Source organism: Enhydra lutris, unplaced genomic scaffold, assembly GCF_002288905.1.
Source record: "Enhydra lutris kenyoni isolate GAN:26980312 unplaced genomic scaffold, ASM228890v2 scaffoldscaffold149, whole genome shotgun sequence".
Classification (NCBI taxonomy): Eukaryota; Metazoa; Chordata; class Mammalia; order Carnivora; family Mustelidae; genus Enhydra; species Enhydra lutris.
Window position 1 is genome coordinate 142914 of NW_019154233.1, and position 24061 is coordinate 166974.

General features: G+C 36.2%; 2 protein-coding genes across 4 annotated transcripts in view; one reads left to right on the plus strand and one right to left on the minus strand.

Moving 5' to 3' along the window:
* The window catches only part of LOC111140071 (RNA-binding motif, single-stranded-interacting protein 3), a 60837-nt gene extending 59749 nt beyond the window's left edge, over positions 1 to 1088 (minus strand). For both annotated transcript variants that reach the window (XM_022492455.1, XM_022492454.1), the window contains exon 1: positions 982 to 1088. In XM_022492455.1, coding sequence (XP_022348163.1) covers positions 982 to 1071 — 90 coding nt within the window. In that variant the 5' untranslated portion in view covers positions 1072 to 1088. The remainder of the gene's footprint in view (positions 1 to 981) is intronic.
* A 2862-nt stretch (positions 1089 to 3950) lies between these two features.
* LOC111140070 (RNA-binding motif, single-stranded-interacting protein 3) overlaps positions 3951 to 24061 on the plus strand; it is a 60838-nt gene continuing 40727 nt past the window's right edge. Inside the window, exons 1-2 of one of the 2 annotated variants that reach the window (XM_022492451.1) lie at positions 3951 to 4057; positions 11868 to 11915. In XM_022492451.1, the coding sequence (XP_022348159.1) occupies positions 3968 to 4057; positions 11868 to 11915 (138 nt within the window). In that variant the 5' untranslated portion in view covers positions 3951 to 3967. The remainder of the gene's footprint in view (positions 4058 to 11867; positions 11916 to 24061) is intronic. The other variant, XM_022492452.1, reaches the window with a different exon arrangement.

The following is a 24061-nucleotide window of genomic DNA, read 5'->3' on the forward strand; positions in this document are numbered from 1 at the left end:
GCTCAATCAAGATTTGAGTTTAGTACTCCTAACTCCTAGTCCAGTGCTCTTTCTATAATTAAGCTGTCTCACTCAGAAAAATGATTAAAAAAAAATGACTACATCTTTAAAAATGACAAAATTATCTGCACTAATATTTGTAAAGAATAGAACCTGCTACCATAGTGTCACATGAAAAACTGGCTTTGATTCTGATGTTTGATCTATACTGATAATGAACTAAATTGTAGTGTTTCATGTTGTATTAGACATTTGCCTCTTAACCATTTGGGGAATTGTCTTTGAATAGATTTTTTAAAAATAAAACAAAACTGTGTTAATGATGCCAAATGGTTGATACAAATCAATGCTGTAATAAGCATTTTTATATACTTTTTTTCCCTAAAGAAAATAATGGCTCATCAAAAATATCCCAACCTATCAAAAAACATCAAGTACACTAGATTCCTTTCCTTTTTTTCAACATCACCTGTCTACCTATTCAAAACAAAGTTGAAAAGAACTGGATTATGTCAGGTTCTCAATTACTTCTTATTGATTTAAACATTGAAAGTAAATAACAAGCTCTATGTATTAGTCATAGTCAAGGTTGGCCCCTGACTTATGAATGACCCGGGAATGATATATTAGGTGGAGTAGGTAAGCATGTGGGAAAAGAAAACCAGGCTCAGATGTATTACGTTACAAGTTCTAGATTTGCAGGTGTGCGCATAAAGACACCTTTCCATAAATGGATATTATACCTGGTGTACTGTGTCCTTTGAACAAGAAGTGACTCAAATTTAAATGCAACACAGTGGAAACTTCAGCCTGGTCAATGGGAGTAAATGTGCCCCAATACTGCACAAGGCACACCAGAACCTAGAAACTTGATTCAGTCAACGGCATGGGGCCAGTTTTGCTAATAATACCAGTAAAAGCTGCATTGCATCTTATCGAAGAAGTCCGAGAAAACAAAGCAAAACTAACTCTTCAACTCACCGTTCCTGTTGTGCCCAATGAAAGATGATTCATCTGTTGCGTCAGGGGGCCCATCATGTTTGCTGGCTGCATTGACATAGGATGGTCCATTGTCGGCGTAATCACAGCACCCTACAAGCACACACAATGTCCATCTGAAAACAGGTTCCACAAGGGAGGAAACTTTTAAAAACAATAAACACAGTCAACTACCTTAACATCAAATGTGTTTACTTTTTAATGAAAAGGCTAAGTTCAACCATGTATGATTTTTTACATCACCCATGCCATTTTGTTGTTATCTAAATAGATAGCACTAATGACTTCCTTTTCCTTTAATGTGATTTATCTATGATGTGTCTAAAATGCTTATCATTTATAATGCCAATATTCAATATAGAATGTATTCCAAGATATCATACATATCCTCTTTCATTGTTCTAAATACAAACTTCTCTAACTGAAAAACACTAACACTATGGAAATTATCTAGTTTTTCTCAATATTAAATAAGACTTTTTTGGCTTATGCTTTTATCCATGATTTATATGGATAATTATTGATGATCTCAATACAATCTACCACCAGAGTAACAATGCTGGTCCAGATGAGTTTCTCGACTGGATCTTTTGAAGGACAGATAAATATCTAGTACAAATGATATAAAAATCAGACTTAGTATTTTCCATGTTTTTTCCTCCTAATCTTTTGACCTACTTTCTTTCTATCTGGTGCTTTTGAAAAAGATAGAATACTGAACTCTGTTAAACATTGGTCAAATGTAACACTGCTAAAATATTACCAAAAAAAAGTCAAGTTTTTCATCGGATGTTAAGAAAAGCCTACTTGTAGAATATGCTCTTTGATTTATTATAACTGTTGGGAATGCAAGAAATAACAGACATTTAAAAAAAATTCTGTTCATATATATAGTTTCACATAGCTAGTGAAGCAAAGGGCAAATGCTTCCTTTTCCCCCTCTCCTACTTACTCTGCCTTAATTGACTAGCTAAGAGAATAGAACAATTTTTTCTTAATTTAAAAGCTAAGGTTGGACGGCATCTTTGAGATTATTGAAATTTCAATGCTTTATTATAAAGATGATCATACACGTAGAAGCCCATGATATCACAACTCATTTAAATACCCACTGGTAATAAAATGATGATGTATTTGAATGCTATTTTTTTTTCTGTAAACACTTTTTTCACTGTTTGACTTTTCTTCCCATGTAAGTGAACATTTTGAAGAAATAAAACTAGGACAGATTTATGTAGACGGCAGGATGTCAGCACACAAACCACCCATAAGCAAATGTTTCTGAGAACGTTTTGCTCAGGATGATCAATTCCTCCTGGCATCATCCAAACCTGACTTCCTGACTGTATCTGTTAAAAAAAGATCAGGCTTTCATTCATCCTTCCTTGTGGGCTCCTCCTCATTAATATGGAGGGAGAATAGAAATTGAGCCAAATATTTGGAAATGCTTCATTTTCAGAGCCAACATTGTTTGCAAGGATATTTGCGGTTTGCTAGACTCAATCAGAAGTATATATATATATATATATACTTCTGATTGAGTCTAGCAAACCGCAAATATCCTTGCAAACAATGTTGGCTCTGAAAATGAAGCATTTCCAAATATTTGGCTCAATTTCTATTCTCCCTCCATATTAATGAGGAGGAGCCCACAAGGAAGGATGAATGAAAGCCTGATCTTTTTTTAACAGATACAGTCAGGAAGTCAGGTTTGGATGATGCCAGGAGGAATTGATCATCCTGAGCAAAACGTTCTCAGAAACATTTGCTTATGGGTGGTTTGTGTGCTGACATCCTGCCGTCTACATAAATCTGTCCTAGTTTTATTTCTTCAAAATGTTCACTTACATGGGAAGAAAAGTCAAACAGTGAAAAAAGTGTTTACAGAAAAAAAAATAGCATTCAAATACATCATCATTTTATTACCAGTGGGTATTTAAATGAGTTGTGATATCATGGGCTTCTACGTGTATGATCATCTTTATAATAAAGCATTGAAATTTCAATAATCTCAAAGATGCCGTCCAACCTTAGCTTTTAAATTAAGAAAAAATTGTTCTATTCTCTTAGCTAGTCAATTAAGGCAGAGTAAGTAGGAGAGGGGGAAAAGGAAGCATTTGCCCTTTGCTTCACTAGCTATGTGAAACTATATATATGAACAGAATTTTTTTTAAATGTCTGTTATTTCTTGCATTCCCAACAGTTATAATAAATCAAAGAGCATATTCTACAAGTAGGCTTTTCTTAACATCCGATGAAAAACTTGACTTTTTTTTGGTAATATTTTAGCAGTGTTACATTTGACCAATGTTTAACAGAGTTCAGTATTCTATCTTTTTCAAAAGCACCAGATAGAAAGAAAGTAGGTCAAAAGATTAGGAGGAAAAAACATGGAAAATACTAAGTCTGATTTTTATATCATTTGTACTAGATATTTATCTGTCCTTCAAAAGATCCAGTCGAGAAACTCATCTGGACCAGCATTGTTACTCTGGTGGTAGATTGTATTGAGATCATCAATAATTATCCATATAAATCATGGATAAAAGCATAAGCCAAAAAAGTCTTATTTAATATTGAGAAAAACTAGATAATTTCCATAGTGTTAGTGTTTTTCAGTTAGAGAAGTTTGTATTTAGAACAATGAAAGAGGATATGTATGATATCTTGGAATACATTCTATATTGAATATTGGCATTATAAATGATAAGCATTTTAGACACATCATAGATAAATCACATTAAAGGAAAAGGAAGTCATTAGTGCTATCTATTTAGATAACAACAAAATGGCATGGGTGATGTAAAAAATCATACATGGTTGAACTTAGCCTTTTCATTAAAAAGTAAACACATTTGATGTTAAGGTAGTTGACTGTGTTTATTGTTTTTAAAAGTTTCCTCCCTTGTGGAACCTGTTTTCAGATGGACATTGTGTGTGCTTGTAGGGTGCTGTGATTACGCCGACAATGGACCATCCTATGTCAATGCAGCCAGCAAACATGATGGGCCCCCTGACGCAACAGATGAATCATCTTTCATTGGGCACAACAGGAACGGTGAGTTGAAGAGTTAGTTTTGCTTTGTTTTCTCGGACTTCTTCGATAAGATGCAATGCAGCTTTTACTGGTATTATTAGCAAAACTGGCCCCATGCCGTTGACTGAATCAAGTTTCTAGGTTCTGGTGTGCCTTGTGCAGTATTGGGGCACATTTACTCCCATTGACCAGGCTGAAGTTTCCACTGTGTTGCATTTAAATTTGAGTCACTTCTTGTTCAAAGGACACAGTACACCAGGTATAATATCCATTTATGGAAAGGTGTCTTTATGCGCACACCTGCAAATCTAGAACTTGTAACGTAATACATCTGAGCCTGGTTTTCTTTTCCCACATGCTTACCTACTCCACCTAATATATCATTCCCGGGTCATTCATAAGTCAGGGGCCAACCTTGACTATGACTAATACATAGAGCTTGTTATTTACTTTCAATGTTTAAATCAATAAGAAGTAATTGAGAACCTGACATAATCCAGTTCTTTTCAACTTTGTTTTGAATAGGTAGACAGGTGATGTTGAAAAAAAGGAAAGGAATCTAGTGTACTTGATGTTTTTTGATAGGTTGGGATATTTTTGATGAGCCATTATTTTCTTTAGGGAAAAAAAGTATATAAAAATGCTTATTACAGCATTGATTTGTATCAACCATTTGGCATCATTAACACAGTTTTGTTTTATTTTTAAAAAATCTATTCAAAGACAATTCCCCAAATGGTTAAGAGGCAAATGTCTAATACAACATGAAACACTACAATTTAGTTCATTATCAGTATAGATCAAACATCAGAATCAAAGCCAGTTTTTCATGTGACACTATGGTAGCAGGTTCTATTCTTTACAAATATTAGTGCAGATAATTTTGTCATTTTTAAAGATGTAGTCATTTTTTTTTAATCATTTTTCTGAGTGAGACAGCTTAATTATAGAAAGAGCACTGGACTAGGAGTTAGGAGTACTAAACTCAAATCTTGATTGAGCACTGTTCTTTCGCTCTGTCTTTGGGAAAATAATCTCTTCCAGTCTGTTCCCCTCTCTGTCTGGTTGAGTAGTGAGCCGTGATGCTATATGGGGGCTCTTTCACTATCCACCTCTATGACTTTAAGCCTGTATGTCTCATAGTTGCCACTTGTGTGATTCTTCACAGGTAGTCTGACATCATCTCTAAATATCTATGTACACTGAGGACACTAGCTCTATATCAGAAATTTTACCTTAAAGCAATGGCTTGCTTGCCACATAAATGTATCAACTCATGGGCTTTTTTGAGTACAAGAAGTTTCTGACATGTCCACTGAGGCCAGAAAAGTCTGCTCTAAATAGGAAGAAAATCCATATGCCTGATGGAAAGAGTCCCATTGTTTCAATAAAGAGTACTTACCTGAAGACCTCAGTCGCTGAACTTATAAAAAGCAGTTGATGATACCTTACCTGTCTGAAAGCAGGGGCTGGATCCAATAATTTTTTAGGTCTCTGATCTAGACTTTCAAGTCATGTCTAAGACTATATTTAACTCTACACTGTGGTACAGTTAATTTTCATCAGGGAGATAGTTTTTAGGAATGTGTATGGAAAGGTGGCTTTATGTATGCACCTGCAGATCTAGATCTAGTAACATAATACACCTGAGCCTGGTTTTCTTTTCCCAGATCCTTTTCCATTTCAGCTAATATGTCATTCCCAGGTCATTCACAAATCAGGGGCCAATCTTGACGACAACTAATAAACCCTGGAAATATATCACCAAATTTGGTCTATATTTACTCATGTCACAAACATAGTCATGTAATTTACATAAACATTTAGTCACTTCCCTCATTTACTAACAAAGCAAGTCCCAAGTTCATTGGGAGAAACTGAAGTTTCTCATGTCTACGCTGTTGATTTCCCTTCATATCAGCCTTTCTCTCCTTAAAAGATGATAAATTCTGAACAAGTGAAGTAATTCAATCTTACTGTGTTGAACGGCAATCTAGAATCCAAGGAGAGGATGACTTACAATACAAACATCTAGAAAATCTAGAAAGTCTAGAAAGAAACACTTTATAAATCCTACTTAGTTGAATCAAAAACAAAACCAGCTGACTTGCTGAAATTCAGATTTGCCAACTAGAAAAAAATACAAGAGCTAAGTTAATTAAGAATATGACTGAATCCTTTAGAGAACTGAAAAATAAGCTAAAATATATAGAACAGTTTCAGAATTACAATAGTGGCTGATTCAATAACATATATTATGATTAGTATTTAAGCATTTCAATAAGAACGCATTTATATGAGATCATAATTTTTGCCCAGCTAATAATAGTCAAGTTACTCAAAAATTATATATACTCCTTCCCTTTCTTAGAGAGTTTTAAGCAGGTGGCTCATTTTTAACACCAAATTTCTTCTAATTTTTTTTTCATTCTTTTCCTGCTTCACATTTATAATGAATAATGCTTAGGCACATCATAAGCTTTGTGTAAATTGATGTTTTACCAAGGGTTAAAATTCCATAAGGTTCTGGAAAGCCAGAGAGAGAACACTATTACTTTGTTGACGTTTAGCGGTGTCCAGAATATGGCTATACTTTTTTCTCAAACTGTCACTCTTACACTTTGATATACCATCAGAGATTCCTTTTATCTGAATTTTTGATTGGCATGTGTAGTGGCTATTATGCAATTGAAATGGATTCTTTTAATCAAACTTCTCCACCTTACTGCATCTTTTCCATTGCTTTATCTATTGCTGGGAAGGTGGCTTGGTATCATGGAAAGAACAGTGGGCATTAGAATTAAACCTGAGTTCAAAGCCAGGCTCTGCCCCTTACTAGCTATGGTGTATTAGACAGGTTACTTAACTCTCTGAATTTTGATTTCCTCTTTTACCAAGGAGGAAAATAATACGTATATCCCAGTGGTGGTGTGTTAAATGGAATGATATACATAACATACCTAAAACCATGTGCGACACCCGCTAGATGCTTATCAAATGAGCTGCCTTTATCCCTCTACCTCAAGTGGCTTCATAATGTGGCCATTATGTTCATTAATGTGGCCATTCAGTCTGGGTCGCCAGAAGGGATATAGAACATTATCAAGGTCGTAGTACAAGTCTCCGGCCCACTCTGTTTCATTTGGCATAAATTATTTTTCTCAAGTTTCTATTTCCTTAGCTTCTAACTTTCTCAGGATGGTAAACCCAAAAGTCCAGAGAAGCCAGCTAAGTCACATTAATGAATAAAGCTGATGGGAGATCAAGCAAGACAGCCTGGAAACATGTCAAATTTGGTCTAGATTTATCATGTCACAAACATAGTCATGTAATATAGGTACACATGATATTGGAGATTATATCTTAAATGAGAGATATTTTCATGCAATAATAGTAACAGCTCTGTCTGAGTGTTAGATGAATCAATCATAGGGAGAAGGGGTACCTTGGCAGCCTTGTCTAAGGAAGGCAGCCCCGGCTCAACTCCAGAAAGCTATTGCTATATGGTTATACTGACTTAAGGTGGCCTCACCTTCCCATTTTTTTAAGCTAAGCTAAATATTTGCACTTTAACAGGCAATCTCCCTGTATTTGAATATCAGTCCCAGTTTGTCCTAAGTGCTCTCAGTTTGTGACTCCTGCCCAAGGTTTTCCTGGTTCTCCTCTGATGTCTCTGGCTATTGCTTCTTCTTTGCTTCTATAGGCTGCTAAGCCAGGGTTTCATTTTTAACTTCTCATTCATACATGATTTCCTTAAGCAACCTCATCCACTTTCATGGTTTTGAACTCTGCCTTCTATGCTGAAGACCCCTAAAACTGAGTCCTCAGTGCTAACCTCATCTTAGACTTTTTAAAAATCACTTAACCAACAACTTGCTAAATAGCTCCATGTAAATCTCCTTCCAACATCTCAAAGTCAGTACAACCCAAACTAACCTCATGAGTTTCCCGAACTTCCTTTCCACTGACCCTCTTCCTCTTCCGTGTTTCTGCTCCTTATTTCTTCTCCAACTAATCCCATGACCATTTGCCCAGGCAGTCCAATGCTACACTTAGGACTCAATCTCAACTCTTTCCTTTTCCCTCACCACGATGCAACTATTCAAGATCCACCAGTTCTGTCCATAGACGTTTGTCAACTACATCCCTTCCTCCACGTTTCTAGAGTCTCTACCCTGGGCCTCATTTGATTAATTGTAATAGTCTCCTAACTGCCCTTAGCTTGCTCCAATTCATTTTCTACCATGTTGCCACATGAATGCCAGTCAATTTAAAATTATCTGACCATGTGTCTTTCTTACCTGTAACTTCTTAGAGGCTTTCAGATGTCTGAGCTCACAGAAACTCTGCAAGACAAGGTGTGAGCAGTGACAACTCTAGATTAACACGGGAACCTCAATGCCAGAAACATGTCCCAAAGGCAGGGCAGAGAGAGATCCAGTGAATAATCCTAGTAGGCAGGGATCAGAGTTGATATGGGGTGGAGCCAGATTAGAATTTTCCATTTCTAGAAAGGGGAACAGGTCATGTCCCACTTTGCTTTCTGAGATCCCTGGGATCAAGAAGTATATTAAGCCAAAGCCTCTTTTTTATTGTCATAAAATTAGATATATTTGAGCCCCTATAATTCCAAATTTTGAAATGGGTACCATGTAGTTTGACTAACCTTTGTCTACTATTTGCAAACTCAAATGTTTATTGTTGAATTCTTTGCCCATTTTTAAGCTGGGCAGAATCTGCAGGCCTTAGGAGAAATGAATTGTATGCAAGCAGTATAACTTCTATCCCAGGACTCTGCTGACCTTGAAGAATTTTCTAACTTTACTGCTTTTATTTATTTATTTATTTATTTTTGTCGTAGGATTCCCTCTGTAGAACCAAAGCACCATTATCCATAATTTCTTATCACTCCATTGTAAGCTTTAGCAGAAACCACTGGGGATTTTACTGTGTTATGAGAACATCCAAACTGCATGACAATCTTGTTTGACAAGTTTCTTATCTCCTTTTCATTTGTTCAGTTGGTGGTCACCAGTGGCTTACAATGTCACCAGAATCTGTTCAAAGAAATAAAAAGTTTTTGTTCTGCATGCTCCTTATCTGCAGTTCTGTTTGTGCTCTCGAATCCACTGGTGATTTGTGACATCACTGGAGTCCCATGGTGTAACCATAGCCACACACAAAGATAATCTTCTAATTGTAGTCCATTTGTTCACCATGGTTCTCTACATTTTTCAGTCACACCATTCCATTTTTAATGCTATAAAATTCTGACAGTGTCAGGTGAAAATCCTGAACTATTCGTTTTGCCTGGAGATTTTCTTTCCTCAAGTATTAGCTATGAATATGAGTATTAAGATTGACAGTGATAAAAAAAAAGCAACATAAGATGTTAAGTGGACTCAGGATTAGGAACTAGTATTACAAATTCATAACTGGTAATGAGTATACTTTCAGGAAAATGTATCAATTAATTAAAAATAGACAAACACAAGAAATAAAATATAGAAAAAGGGAAATAGTTCTTAAAAATTTATTTAGTCTTAGTGTAAGATAATGAACTTTGACGGTAGTCTTATAAACAGTAAGTAGGCATTAAGTGAGATCCTATTATTAGGAAAGTTTATCTGCAAATATTAAGCTTTTGCTGCTTAAGAAATGGATTCTGAATTGAAATATGTTACAACAGAGTACAAAAGCCCCAATAGATAAAATACCAAAGCACATGAACGGATAGGTAATAAAGGATGAGCAGGATGCCAAAACACATATAAAAAAAGTAATTAAGGAAACAGTAATTTAATCAAATACTTACATGGACATATACACATAACCCATCGAATGAAGTTATCAAAATAAAACACATCGCTGATGAAGGTGTGAAGAAATAAACATTCTCAATCATTGACAGTGGGATGATAGAAATCTAAATTTGTAAAAATGTCAGTTGAATAGCAAGTCAAGACACTTCAAAACAGCTCTGCCAATTCACCACGCAGTTAGAGTTTTGAGAAGCTATTTTATAGAGATATTCTAAATAACAGAAAAGCCTTTAAGCCTCAGAAATATCCAGCCCTGTGTTCTTTATAATGGCTAATAAAGAAGAATGATTGAATAAATTATAATCCATTCATAAACCAGAATGTGAGGCAGCATGAAGTTATGAGTTTAAAATAGGAAAAAGATTATTTATTATATTAAATCAAAAGAGCAGGATATAAATTTGCACATGTGGAAATACAGTATCAACTATGAAAAAAAATTATGCAATAAGGCTATAAGAAATACAAAATAAGTGTGGTTATTTCCAGATGATGAGATTGGAGATAATTTTTATTTTAATCATTACCCTTTTCTACATTGTCCAAGTATTCAACAATGAGCATGATTTACTTTTGTGATTTATTTTTAAATGTTATAAATATATTCTTGGGAAATGACTAGTGACAGGGTCATAAAATCAATTTTTTTATTTGTAGCAATAATATGTGATTGAAGTTTTTAAGGTACTAGGAAATACTATCACTATTAATAAAATGTTTGAAGTTCCTTTAAAAATGATTCTACTTATTCTCGATTTGGGATTACAATGAACTCACATTCACATACCTGTTTTGAGACACCAAATAACTCATGTCCAAGGTTTATTTGCATTTGAATCTTTGATGCATGTTGGGTTTTGCTGGTCAAAGTGCCTTGCAATGTCCAAGTCTTAATCTGTCTTCTCACATGCCATTTGCTCATGAGAGAGGGATTAACATCATCATTTTAGGGCTAGGAGATTAAATGGAGACATTTATGATAGTCCAAATTCAGTTATCAAAGAGGTGGGAAAATGAAGTTTGAGGTTTTTGTTTTTAAAATGGAATGAATGATGGTCATGTGTCTAGAGTAAGGGTCACAGAAAATCATCTATTTAATCATGTTTTGGCAGTTTATTTGAATGTGAGTACTATCTGGTCCCTTTTACACAGTTTGCCCCTCTAAGGGAAATTAGGGCTAGATGAGCACTTTCCATTTTTAGAAGGGGGGCCTTGGGCCATAGGCCATGTCCCACTTTCCTTTTTAAGATCCTTGACTAAAGGAATTAGATTAAGCCGAAGTTTCATCTTTTAAAAAAGCAGATATATTTGGTTTCACATAACCTGAAATTTGGAAATGGATGTCACGTAGTTTAAATTAACCTTTCTCTACTATTTGCCCCTTCCAAGGCTATGACACTTTGGAAAAAGACAGCAATCATCTGTTGAATAGATTCTGCTCTGTTTATCTCTGCTCTCATCATTTTAGCCCACAAAGCTTCTTGGCCTTGCCCAACAGCCACTGGGATCAGAGCCAGGGCTGAGTGATTACTAACAAAATTCTGATTTCAGAAATGTATCAGTCTCCATAGAGTGTGGGAATATGCACATTTTTTATTTATCTCTTTTAAAATTTTAGTTCTTTCTTTTGTTCTCCAGAATTTCGTTTCACATTGTGTTTTGGGCCCCTTCCAGATGGGCTGTCTTTTAGAACATGTGTAAAAATTTCACAGCGATTCTCCCAAGAGGGGCCAAAATGATGACAGAGTGAGGAAGATGACAGAATCCTAGGATAGAATGTACTGCCCTAGCAGGTCACACGGGGGCCTCACAACATATACCCTGTGGCAATACTGGGGACCGTTGTATCAACTGTCAACTAGGGGTCATAGTGCCTTGAGCATTTGAAGGCAGGGTGTTTAGGCAACCATATGACATACAGTGGGCACTTCCACGTTTTAGAGCTAAGATTCTATTTTATTTTCTTTTGTACTTCATTGCATTCTTTCTCATGCTCTTTTCATTCAAAGATTCAGTCCCAAGACAGGATTATGATACTCCACCAGCTGTTGTGTCAGGTAGGAAAATTCTAATTCCTTTAAGATTTGATTGGAGGGGAGAGATGGAGGTTGCCTGGTTTTCTCCAAAACTCTTTAAAGCAGTGATTCTCAATAGGGCTGGGTATAGGAATTTGAATTTCAGTTCTGGGACTGACAGTGGGATAGCATATGTGGTTCAAAAAAGTTTATCTTTAATACTCCAATCTAGTTTTGCATATGGAACATGAGTATGTTGCTCTTGAAATAAAATATGAAAGCTCAAAGATATTTGGTTTGTGAAGAATACACAGAAAATAGAGTCTATGTTCTGTGTATCAGTGATTCTCAGTGTGAGAAGGATTCATCAGAATTTCTGGGAAGTGGGAGAAGGATATTTATGTTTATCAAAAGAGGGCATGGATTAATAAAAACTAGTTTGAGAAGCACTGCTTTAGAGACCAGAATTCTTCTGAAATCAGAAAGTCATTCCATTTTGCTTGCGCAACACCCAGCGTAGTGTCCGACACATAGTAGGTTCTTGATATAATTGTTTGTTGAATGAATTGAAAGTTCAAATTTGTTCTATAAATGGTATTTTGAATGTTGGAAGAGAAGCTGCCAGTGTTCCATTTGTACAACAAAGTGGCAGAGATTGATTTGAGAATGCATTAGCATCTTGAGGATTTTAATTAGCAACATTTAAATTGTTTTGTAAAATTCAGTGGTACACTTTGTAAGGGGTATATATATATATGAAGAGGTTGGTTTTTATTTGGAATGGCACAGATCCTCTGTGCTTTCACTTTAATTTCGAATTTTGATTTCTTGCAAAGAGGAAAATGGGCACGATTTTTCATTCTTGTTGACTTTTTTAACTAAATAAAATACTGGCAGCCTGAGGAGCTTTGAACTCTTTGATCCTTTGATGTGTTAGATGATGAGGACATAAAATCTAAACCAAGAAGGACATTGGTGTGACAGAGCAAGAGACAAAGGCCAGAAATAGAATGAAAGAGCCCAAGGGGCAGTAAAGTCTGGCAACTGAACGGTGGTTTTCAAGCAGAGAACACTGTGTTCTTGACCACCTGGTTTGCCTGACCCAGCATCTGAAGAGTAATCCGTTTCTCATGTCTTGTGGACTTGTTTAATTATGCTCATGGCTGAATACGCATCTTAAAAGTTCAGTTGAGAAACAATCAGTTAGCTCTCAGCTGTGAAGTCACTTTGGTCCTCTTGAAAACTCTATAAATTGTCATTAATTAAAATATCACTGATCTTTCCCAAAGTGTATTACCGGTCATAGCTTAACATGCCTATTTCATTTAGGATATGTGATGCTTGGAAAGGGAAGATATTGCATTCAATGCATACAGCCTTGACTTTTTAAAATATGTGGCTTCCACTCTTGATAATTCACCAATATTAATCATAGTGGAAGACAAAAACTGGAACTTGCCTTCAACTAAGTTGTATGATTTCACTTTCAAGAACGAAATTAACAAAAACAACAACAAGGAAACATCAAAAGCATTTGCTAGATAACAGTCATAGGTAGGGCTCTTACACAAATCAATTGAGGCAGGACATCTGGCTGCTTGGAGCTCTCACCTAGTTCCATAGACAGACAGGTACCACTAAAAGTTCTTCAGCAGAGAAATTACTTGGTCAAAGTAGTGCTTGGAGAAACTTAACCCAGCAATTTTGTGTGTGCTTAAGGAACAAAAACAATAATCACATAGAATAGTTAGAAAAGCCAAGTATGATATCACTAGGAAAAAAAAAAAAGTGTTACTATCCCAGCTGTAGAGTACAAAAGAAGGGACTAATATGGAAGTAACAGAAAAAATAGATGGGGGCAGGATGGGAGTGTTACAGTCCCTTCCCCCATACAAGTTTGGATTGGTGGTTTGACATATTACGAATTTGCACAGACGTCTTTGGCATATTTGATCTATAGCTAAATGAAAATAGACTACTTACCTTCCAGAAGTGTGTTAATTGTCCTGGTGGGCACAACTTGAATGACTTCTGAAAAATAGCGTATCCTTTGCCCAACCCTTGACCAAATAATAATAAATTCTTTGCCAGTGTTGAAGCTGACAAAACTGTCATAATGCACCTGAGTTCAAGATGTCTGGTTGGTAATCTACAGAGACATAACCCAACCTAATATCATTCGATCAACCCATCAAATATTTATTGAACACCTTCTGAGTGCTAGGCACTACACGCAAGTACTTGGAATACAAAGATGAGTAGAAAATAGACCAATGTTAAAAAATACCATGGTCTAATTTAATGTTGTTCTTCTTATTGTCATTGTTTATGATGTTTAAATATATAATGTATGAAGGAACTAAAATCTAGAATCTAATAAGATCAGGAATGAAGTAAATTCTGAGCTGGATTTGGAAGGATGATAAGATGTTAGCGGTTGGGCAAGAATGGGTAAGGTACATAATGGGAATGGGACAGGATATGTAAACTCTTAGAAATAAAGGTGTATGAGGTGATTAGATGATAGCAAGTCACTTGGCATTCTTGGGACAGGATATGTAAACTCTTAGAAATAAAGGTGTATGAGGTGATTAGATGATAGCAAGTCACTTGGCATTCTTGGGACGAAATGTCACAATACAGGCACCGAGGTTAGGTCAGTGTAAATTTGATTTTAGGCAAAGGCTCATCTTTGAGTCACAAGTCACTTTGTTCTTTTATTTACTCAAATAGTATTTATTGGAAACATATCATATAGCCATCATTGTGTTGGGTGCTAGATATACAACTTCCTTCTAAAAACCTAAGGTTGAATTAGGAATTCAGGTACAAACAGGTGATTATGACACAGTATCAAAGTGTTTCTATGTAGACAAATTTATGATGTTTAAGTTTATAAATTTTTCAATAAGGTGCCTAAATTCAGAATCTACTTATGTCACAAGTTCTAGAAACTTGGGAAATTTGCTTATATTAGTTATCTGAGAAAATAGTAAAAATTATCTCATAAAGTTGTTGTATTAGAGGTGTTAAGATATATTAGCCCATGGGGCACCTGGGTGATTCAGCTGGTTAAATATCTGACTTTTGTTTTCAGCTCAGGTGAAAATTCTGAGGGTTGTGAGATCAAGCCCAGAGTTTGGCTCCGCACTGGGTGTGGAATCTGCTTAATACTCTCTCACCCTCTCCCTCTGCCCCTCCCCCAATGCACCCACACTCTCTCTTTCTAAAATAAAATAAATAAATAATATCTTTTTAAAAAATATATAGCCCACTTAGAACAGATCCTGGCATAAAATAAGTGTTCAAGTGTTATTAGCAATAGCTATACTAGTCATTCTTGTTACAAGGTGCTATGATGGCAAAAAGAAAAAAAAAATCAACATATAGCAGAGAAGTCAGAAAAAGGGGAAGAAACCTCTAAATGGAGACATAAGAGATTTAGGGATTAGTCAAGCAAAAAATAAGTTGGAGAAGGAAAATTTCAGACCAAGATGGCAGCATTATAAAGGCTCATGGGTAGCAGGACATAGAAAATTCAGGGAACTATAAATGGTCCAATGGCATAGAAACACATATAGAGAGACTGGGAGTGGAGAAAACAGGCCTGGAGAAATAAGCTGGAGCAAAATAAACAGATATGATTACTTGAGGTCTATCATGATGGCAGTAAATGCTAAATGGTTTTAAGTTGGAGACTGACATGACCCTGGATACAGTTTAGTGAATACATTGAGACATAAAGAGACATAAAGTTAGACAAGGGGACCAGAACTCAAGAACACGAGCCCAAAATGAAGTCGGCATTTGTTCAAGATGTGGAAATGAGAATGCAATGCAAACCTACGATATATTAACTGACTGGCTGTCAGAACAGAAAGATAGAGAAGAGTTAAAGGTAGTTCCTTAAGTTTCTGGCAACTCAGTGGCCTGAGGTGTCATTTGCTGTGATCTGAACCAGAGGACAGAGGATCAAGTTTGGCAGGAAAGAGACCAAGTTCAGGACTGTACGTGTTGAGCTTTGGATGTCTGTGAGGCATCCAAATCAAAATAATCAATAAATATTTGGATGTGTGTGTCTGGAACGTAGAATTCTGAAGCTGCTAGCTAGAGATGAATTTTAGAGATATCACCATGGAATTAAGTCATGTTACCCAGAGAATGTTCTTAGAATGAAGAGAAGTAGGCAGATCCTTAAACATATAAAATGGGCAGAAAAAGAAGTCCAAAATAAAGATTGAGAAAGACAACTACAGACATAGAAGGAAAACCAAGATTATGAGGTTTCAAACAAAGCCAAAGTAAGAATGCATTTCAAGAGAGGATTCTCCAGTAAGATGAGTCCTTAAAAGAAAGCCATTGGATTTAGTTACATGGAAGTCACTAGCCAACTGGATGGGAAAGGTAGAAACAGTGAATGTCCTGTATGGAAGTAGATGCAGCAAGTGCCAGAAACTTAACAGATTTGGCTTTGAAGAAGAGTAGACAAGATAAAACTAAAAACAAATGGAGAATGGAATTGACTGATGTTCTGATTTTTTTTTTTTAGATGTTTTTAGATGGGAAATATTTGGTCATGACATAAAGGAGCCAGGAAAGTATTCTAAAGTTTGAAAATGTCACTTATAAAGGGCATGAGTGAAAGAACTAGGTCACTGAAGAAGGCAGACATCTCTTGTGGGAATGTGGGAAGATAGGAGGAAGGCTTGATATATGTACTTACAAGTCTGTCAATGTAGGAATAGGATATTAAAGGATTATTATGAGATAAATACTATTTGTTTTTATGTGAAGTATTAAGTGGCATCTTCTGAGAACAAGTAGGAAATGGTATGAGTAGGGATTTAAAGAGATTTGGAAAACTGTGAAGTAAGAAAGCGAACCACCAATATATACAAAGTTTGAGGGGCAGTAGTGGAGATCCATTAGAAGCTAAAGATTATGGATTTTTGTGTTGCCAATATGTGAGGATGTTTGATTTTCTGCTGTAGTGATCAGTAGCCAAGAAGGCAGACAGGTAGATTAATCCAGGGCTAAGGTTTTACTGACTGGAGTGAGAAAAAGGCCAATATGTGCTGACAGTATTGGCAAGAGAGTGATTAAGTGACAAACCATAGTTTCCAGATCAATAGAAAGAGAAAAGTGGGCCATAGGGATGGGAGAGAGGGAGAAACGGGGAATATAGAGAACAGAGGTCTCCAGGAGATATATGAAGTGGTCAGAAAAGACTTGGGTTTAAGATTATGGATAATGAACTGTTTCTTGGCAAAGTCAAGGTCATGAAGAAGGTGGCCAAAGGTGGACTTGAGGTGAAGGTGCCAAAGGTTAAAGAAATCAAGCAATATGGACATAAGAGACCACTGTTTAAGTGGGTATTTTTGTAAGTCTGGATCTGTTTGTTTGTTTGTTTGTTTTATTTGTTTTTTGACGTTAATAAGGTGTCAGCCAATCACTGATAGGACATATTTCTGGAACATGTTATAAAGACACTAAAGACTTTTCCTCTTAGAATTTTTAAGAATGAAGTTCTTTCCGGAACACTTGGAATATAGATCTAATTAAAGGCAGAAACATAGATCAGTGTTTTTGAGGGCCTGATTTGTGTATTGCCATGCTACTGCCAATGATTTTAGGAGTATAAGGACTCAAACTTGTACTTTTTACTTTAGCAGCTGTATAGGCACTTCAGTGTGAATTTGAATAACGTAGAGTAAGCTCATCAAACACTCAGCTTTAGCTTAAGAGATACTTTGCTTAGGAAAAGTTTAAGGTAATTAGTTAAAATGTGAATTCTTTTTTTTTTTTAAATAATTCTGGAAGAATATGAGAGAATCAAGAGTGGTGAGGTCCAAAAGAACTGTCTACAGTTTGGAAATGGAGTCCTAGATTTATTTCACAGGACTCATCTCTCCTTGTCAAAGTCTCTGCTACACCTCATCCAGCTTATTTCAAGGACAGAAGACAGAAGGCTGGAACTGCCCTGTATATTTCCATTCAAAATCACAGGAAACTATTCTCTTTTTAGTGTTTCTTTGCCCTAACAATTATAATTTTTTAAAAGGTGCTCCCATTTAGGCAAATTTCAATGAAAAAAAAATGGCAAGTAAAACATCATTTTTTTCTATTCACAATTGGATTTTATGAGGAAGGAACAAAGGAAAACTACTGATAATTTTTGTCAGATTTTTATCTCAGTTGCTCTGAGCTGAATTTCCATGAAGGGCATCATCAAAAAATCAAGCAAAAGACTACTATGGACAGGAAACCAAAGTAGAACCAAAAGTCATTCTTCTTTTCTAAAAACCTTAGAGTTCAGAATTTGAACCTGTGTTTGGGAAAAATGAAAAAGGTAAAAAGGAGCCCAAAACTGCATTTACAGGAATCCATAGAACTTCTGGAGCATATATGCATTTTCTGTTATATCTTTTCTACACACCAGCTAAAACAGGTTGAGAATAGTCAACGTAATCAGGGTAACTTCACAATGAGACTTCACAGGAAAGGCATATATAAATCACCATAGAGCTACACTCAGTGTGGTCAAATATGAACTTGAGTGTGAGATTCCTAGCCAGGGAGTCATGCTGTAAGAATGAAGTCCTTCACAGGGGTACTTGCCTGCATTTAGACCAAATTCACTGTGAAAATAGTATGCTGTTTTTGCTGCACATTGTCTGTGCTAATCAGTAACATCAGTTTGCATTAGAAAGTAATGCATTGCATTAATTTGGAATTGGTGATAGTCTACCAAGGATTTGGTTGAAGCCTGCCTCTTCTGGGATGGGAATCACTTTATAAAACTAGCCCCTAATTGGGGACAGGGGCGTATTTGAAAGAACAAAACCATTTTTCAAGCTCTAAATAAAATTTGTTTTCATGGATACCATGAGCTAATTACAAATGATTTCCATCTCTTAATTAAAAATTAGGTCCATTAGTACCTCCAATTAGCAATAATTAGCCATTAAATTGTATTTACTGTAAAAGACCTGACACAGAGTTATGTGTTTCTACAAGCCATGCATGAAAATTGGTTTCATTTCTTTGCTCAAATATTGTTCATCTATTTTAATTACAAAATTGCATTTGTTTAAATGTACTAATTGATTGTTTCTTTTCAATAAATTCTAATAAGGGAGACTTTGTTCTACTTATTCACTCATTCAACTAATATTTATGAGCTCCTAGAGTACGACAAAGAACCAAGACTGGATGATATAAAATAGAGATGTACCCATTTCCTTCAAGGAACATAGAATCTAACAAGAGAACACTGTGCTCTAATGACTTGTCATATAACAGCATGCGACAGGTATCATAAAAGCAGTTTGCAGAACACACTTTGTATGAGTGTTTAACAAATAGGCATGAGCATGCTGTTATTGTGCTCCTGCTAGTGCATTTATATTGTTCACTACATTACAAAAATAAAGCCTTAAAGACTTTTCCTGTGGGGCCATAGTGGTTTATTGCTTTATTCAAGTAACTGATAACTAAAGGGAGCTTATGTCAGTCAATGGTTCTGATACATAAACATCACTAAGGTAGCCCAGTTTGGGGGGGGGATGGGTATGGAAGGAGTTGGAATACAAGGATGCAAAATTTTTGTCTTATCTTCTAATCTGGCAAGTTTTTCTGTAAAAGTCCATACTATAAATATTTTAGGCTTTGATGGCCATACAGTGTATCATAACAACTCAACTCTGCCTTAGGGGTAAAAACAGCCACAGACTGTATAAATGGATGATCATGGCTATATACCAATAAAGCTTTATTTATAAAAATGTCAACATGCTGAATTTGGTCTATGGGTTATATAGTTTGCCCACCTCTGCTCTTAACAATTCATTTCACAAGTATTCCAAGTTAAATACTGTACTGACATTATAAATAAGCATGAAGTACATTTCATTTTAAAGTTGGCATTTTTGTGTTTTTTTATTTCATTGAAGACATATGGAATATCAGAAAGGCAGACATGGGAGAGGTTTAGATAAAGACAGAGAGAGATACTTCTTAATATTTTAGTGTATACAGCATAATTGTCTGTGGATCTGAAGTATTAAAACTCTGAGTACATTTTTAAAAAAAATTTTCATATACTCATCATCTCTGGACTTCCTGGGCTTTATTTGTATGTACCAGCAATGGGGAATTATCAACCAGGAAAATTAAATATATATCCTGCTTAATATCCTTTTGACAGCTTTTAGAATTCTGTGCTTTTAGAAGTTTATAGAAAAGAAAAGAGCTATGTCATCCAAATGGATTTGTAGTAAAAAATATATTTTACATCTTTGTCACACCACCTAGGCTGGTATTCTCATGGCCACTGTGGTTGACTGGAGTCCACTGAATCATTCTTGATTTGTCAGTACTAGCTAGCTATTCTATTTTCCCCTGGGTAACCACATGTCTGAGTACTATATTGTGCCTTGCACTCAACGTGAAGGGAAGCTTTCCTGGTTTCCTCTAAAAACTTAACACTGCAGGGTCACCTGGGTGGCTCAGTGGGTTAAGGCCTCTGCCTTCGGCTCAGGTCATGATTCCAGGGTCCTGGGATTGAGCCCCGCATCAGGCTCTCTGCTCAGCGGGGAGCCTGCTTCCCCCCTCTCTCTCTGCCTGCCTCTCTGCCTACTTGTGATCTCTGTCTGTCAAATAAATAAATAAAATCATTAAAAAAAAAATCTTAACACTGCATAGGGCAGGCCTGGGAGGGCTGGATTTGGGGGTCAGAGCAAATTTCCCTGGGTGAGGCAGCACGCACAAGACATGGAGAGGGAGCATCCAAGGTCCTATTTCTTTGCAGCAGAATCCCTCCAATGAGTGGCAGCCATGGGCCTAGGGCATTCCACAGCATCAGGGACATAGCATCTCTTAATACCCCAACCATCCCCAAGGGCAGTACCTCTGTGATGGCAGCCAAGGGAGAGAGCATTTTCAAGACGAGTTTCAATATTAAAGGAAGCTAATTGCATGTGCGGGAATCAGCACATCTGGTCCTGAAAGCACATGGTTCCCTTTTTAATCAACAGCACGAAGTGGGCACGGGAGGTTCCCGCCAGAGAATCCAATCCTGAATTGACTATCGTGTGCAGCACTTGACAGAGGCAGGCTTGAGACATCTGATCCTGGAGAGACATGGCCTGACAGACAAGCCAACATTTCTCTAGACTCTGTGTTAAATTAGTTTATCAGAAAGCAAAATACCTGAACCGTATGATTGCACATCCCCATAGAAATGCTTTCTCAGAGTTAAACTGTAATGTTTTAACCTCTTCTTTCTTAGAGGGGTGACACATGACACAGACACTTAAACCACATCGCTAGCTTTCTAAAGACACTACAGTGGAAGTAATTGTCCATTATTTCACCCAATGTTCCCTGTATAAAGAAGCCGGTGATGAATTTCTGCCTGAGTTCAGTGCCTCGGCAAGTATCTCTCTCCAGATGAGCGGATATCCTTCTTTTTAACTGACATTCTAAAACACATAACTTAATCTATTTCCCTTTTGGCCTTGGCTTTCAGGACGCTGTGCGTCAGATGTTGTGCATTGCAAACGTTCCCAGTGGCATGTTCTCTTGATTGCTCTGGACTCTTCATTGATTTGCTGGTGTTTTTAATTGTGCTTTTTAATGTAGTGCTTAATTATTTAAACCCTTCATAGATTTCACTTGGAAATACAAAAGCTCTTATTTTTATGGTAAAAAGCATAAATGAAAAAATGCTAATGGGCTCAGGGAAGTTGGTGTGCTATCAAGTCTCAGCGGCAAGATAAAATGAAAGATGATTGTGATGATGTGTTGATCTGATCTAAAAAATTGGCCAGCAGGCAGTTTTCATTTATTCACACATATGCAACTCGGAATAGGAAAAAGGATGGTATAATAATTAGAAATGACTTTGAGAGTCAAGAAGGTGCTATGTGATTCCTGGTCTAACTATTTAATAATTATTTCAAGATGAATTTTACTTAAATTTTCTGAAGCTTAGTTTCCCCCCCCTTAAGTACAGATAGTGCATTAGCAGCTCTCTGTGTGTACTTAGCTGAGGATTGATAGAACCTATTGAAAGTACTTAGTATATGCCTGAGTCATAATAGATATTAAATAACGGAGGCTTCCTTTTCTTTTCGTTGCCCTGCGTTCCGGGAAGTATGTTGGACTTTTTGAAGCATTGCCAGCCTTATATTTGCCGTAAGAGATTGACTGAACCAATGCTATTTTAAAATAGAGTTCCCAAACCCAGTATCGAACAATGGAAGTAATATTAAAGGAGTTGATGATATTATCTTTCCTATTGTCTGAACTATGATAATATTATTAGTTGAATTAATATAATAAATAAAATTTAAAGCTTTTGTAACAACATGAGAAAATAATATTCACAATGTCAAGCGGAAAAGGTGACAAAATTGAGCTACTGTTACAATTTTGAGTCCTAGACATGCACGTGAAGCTAAACAAGCGTGCGTTACGTAATTATATGTGTTTTTTATTCTTTTCTAAGTTCTTTGAAATGTCGCTTTGCAGCTTGTGTCGTTTGCTAAGACGTTAACAGCATAGTCTTTCACTATATCTAATACTGGGGAGACACTGAAAGACCAAGAAAACATGAGTGTGTTAGTATAAAGATGATTGTCATGATTAGATTGGTTGCAGTGGTAGCACTGGTGACCTCTAAAAATTTCCCCACTTCTATTCTTATATCTCAGCACTATGGTATTTATGGTAGAATTAAAAGAAACCTATTTCTTTGATAAAAGTGGAATTTTTTAGCAATTCTGTAGCCTGAAGTCAGTCTTAATTTTTTATGTGAATTCATTATCCACCTACCAGATGGTGCATCTCCACAACGAGCTGACCAGTGCTTCTAACACTGCCCATATTGAAATCACATTTCAAATGATATGTCGTGTCCGTGGCACGCAGCACTTGGAACAACCTAAAATCTTCTCAGTTTATTTAATGGGAGACTTCCAGTCTCTTGTGGTTTATGGAATTGATAAAATATGTTTGAAATTGAGATCATATATAATATACTTAAATTACATGTGGATATTAAGTCTAACTTCCATGAGTTTTAGATATGTATATATGTAAATTTGCAATTATATATGTATATTTATATGTGCCTATATGTACACCTTTAAATGTGCATTTAAAATAAGATCTCCTGCTTTTGGGGATAATTTGTTTTCCCAAGTTGCAGATCACAAAATATTTATTCCTCCCAAAATCATGGTGATAATTTTCGAAGTCCCCTTGCCACCCAAGATGCTGCTTATACGTCCTTCTTTTCTACCACTAACTTTTATTCATTTTGATGATGTCAGATATATCATGAACAGTATATTACTTCTTATCAGGCCAGTCCTTTTTTACTTGTCTGAACTGTGCACTTTGGTGCATTCACTGTGATTTAGCTTTGATACAATATTGATTGCAAAACTATCAGCTATCTGACCTAGACACTACATATCAAAAACAATAATCAAGTTTCCCATCAAGTTTCCTTAAAAATGAAAAACAAAAAGTTGAAAAGATTTTAAACCGATGGTGCCCTTTAATTTACATGCAATGGACATATTTCAGTTGGCAGCAGAATCGTGCTGGATTCAGGGTAATGGATTGCAGGCCCCTATAAGGCATAAATTTAATTACTTTATGTGCCTGCTCTGCATCCAGCAGTCCACCCAAGAGACTTAGATCTGGGAAAGCACAGGACTCCAGATTCAGGAAATGGGAATTTCATTCATAATTGAGCAGTTACTTTAGCAAATCAAATATGTGGAGTTGGTTTAAAAAAAAAATTGTTGAGGTTTTTGAGATATTTGTACTGGAAAATTAAAGCCTACTAGTCAAAGAAGACCAGAGACCAACTATAGTCAAATAAAATTAGATTTACTAGCTTGAAAAATAAGGGAGAAGTTGCAGGTGAACCAGAGAGCATCTCATAAGAGGGACTTTGGAGGGACTCACAGTCACAGTATAACTTTGGGAAGGGCTTCAGGAAGTGGTAGTTTCTGCATTGGGTGCTGTCATGAAGTGGGGGTGGGGGCAACTGAATGATTGGGTGTATTAGTAAGTATTATCTAGTCAGTGAGAGGAATAAAGCAAAGCTAGAGTTGTCTTTGGTTATGCTGCTGTAGTCACTCACATTAGACAGAAAAGGGAGGTGTTTAATT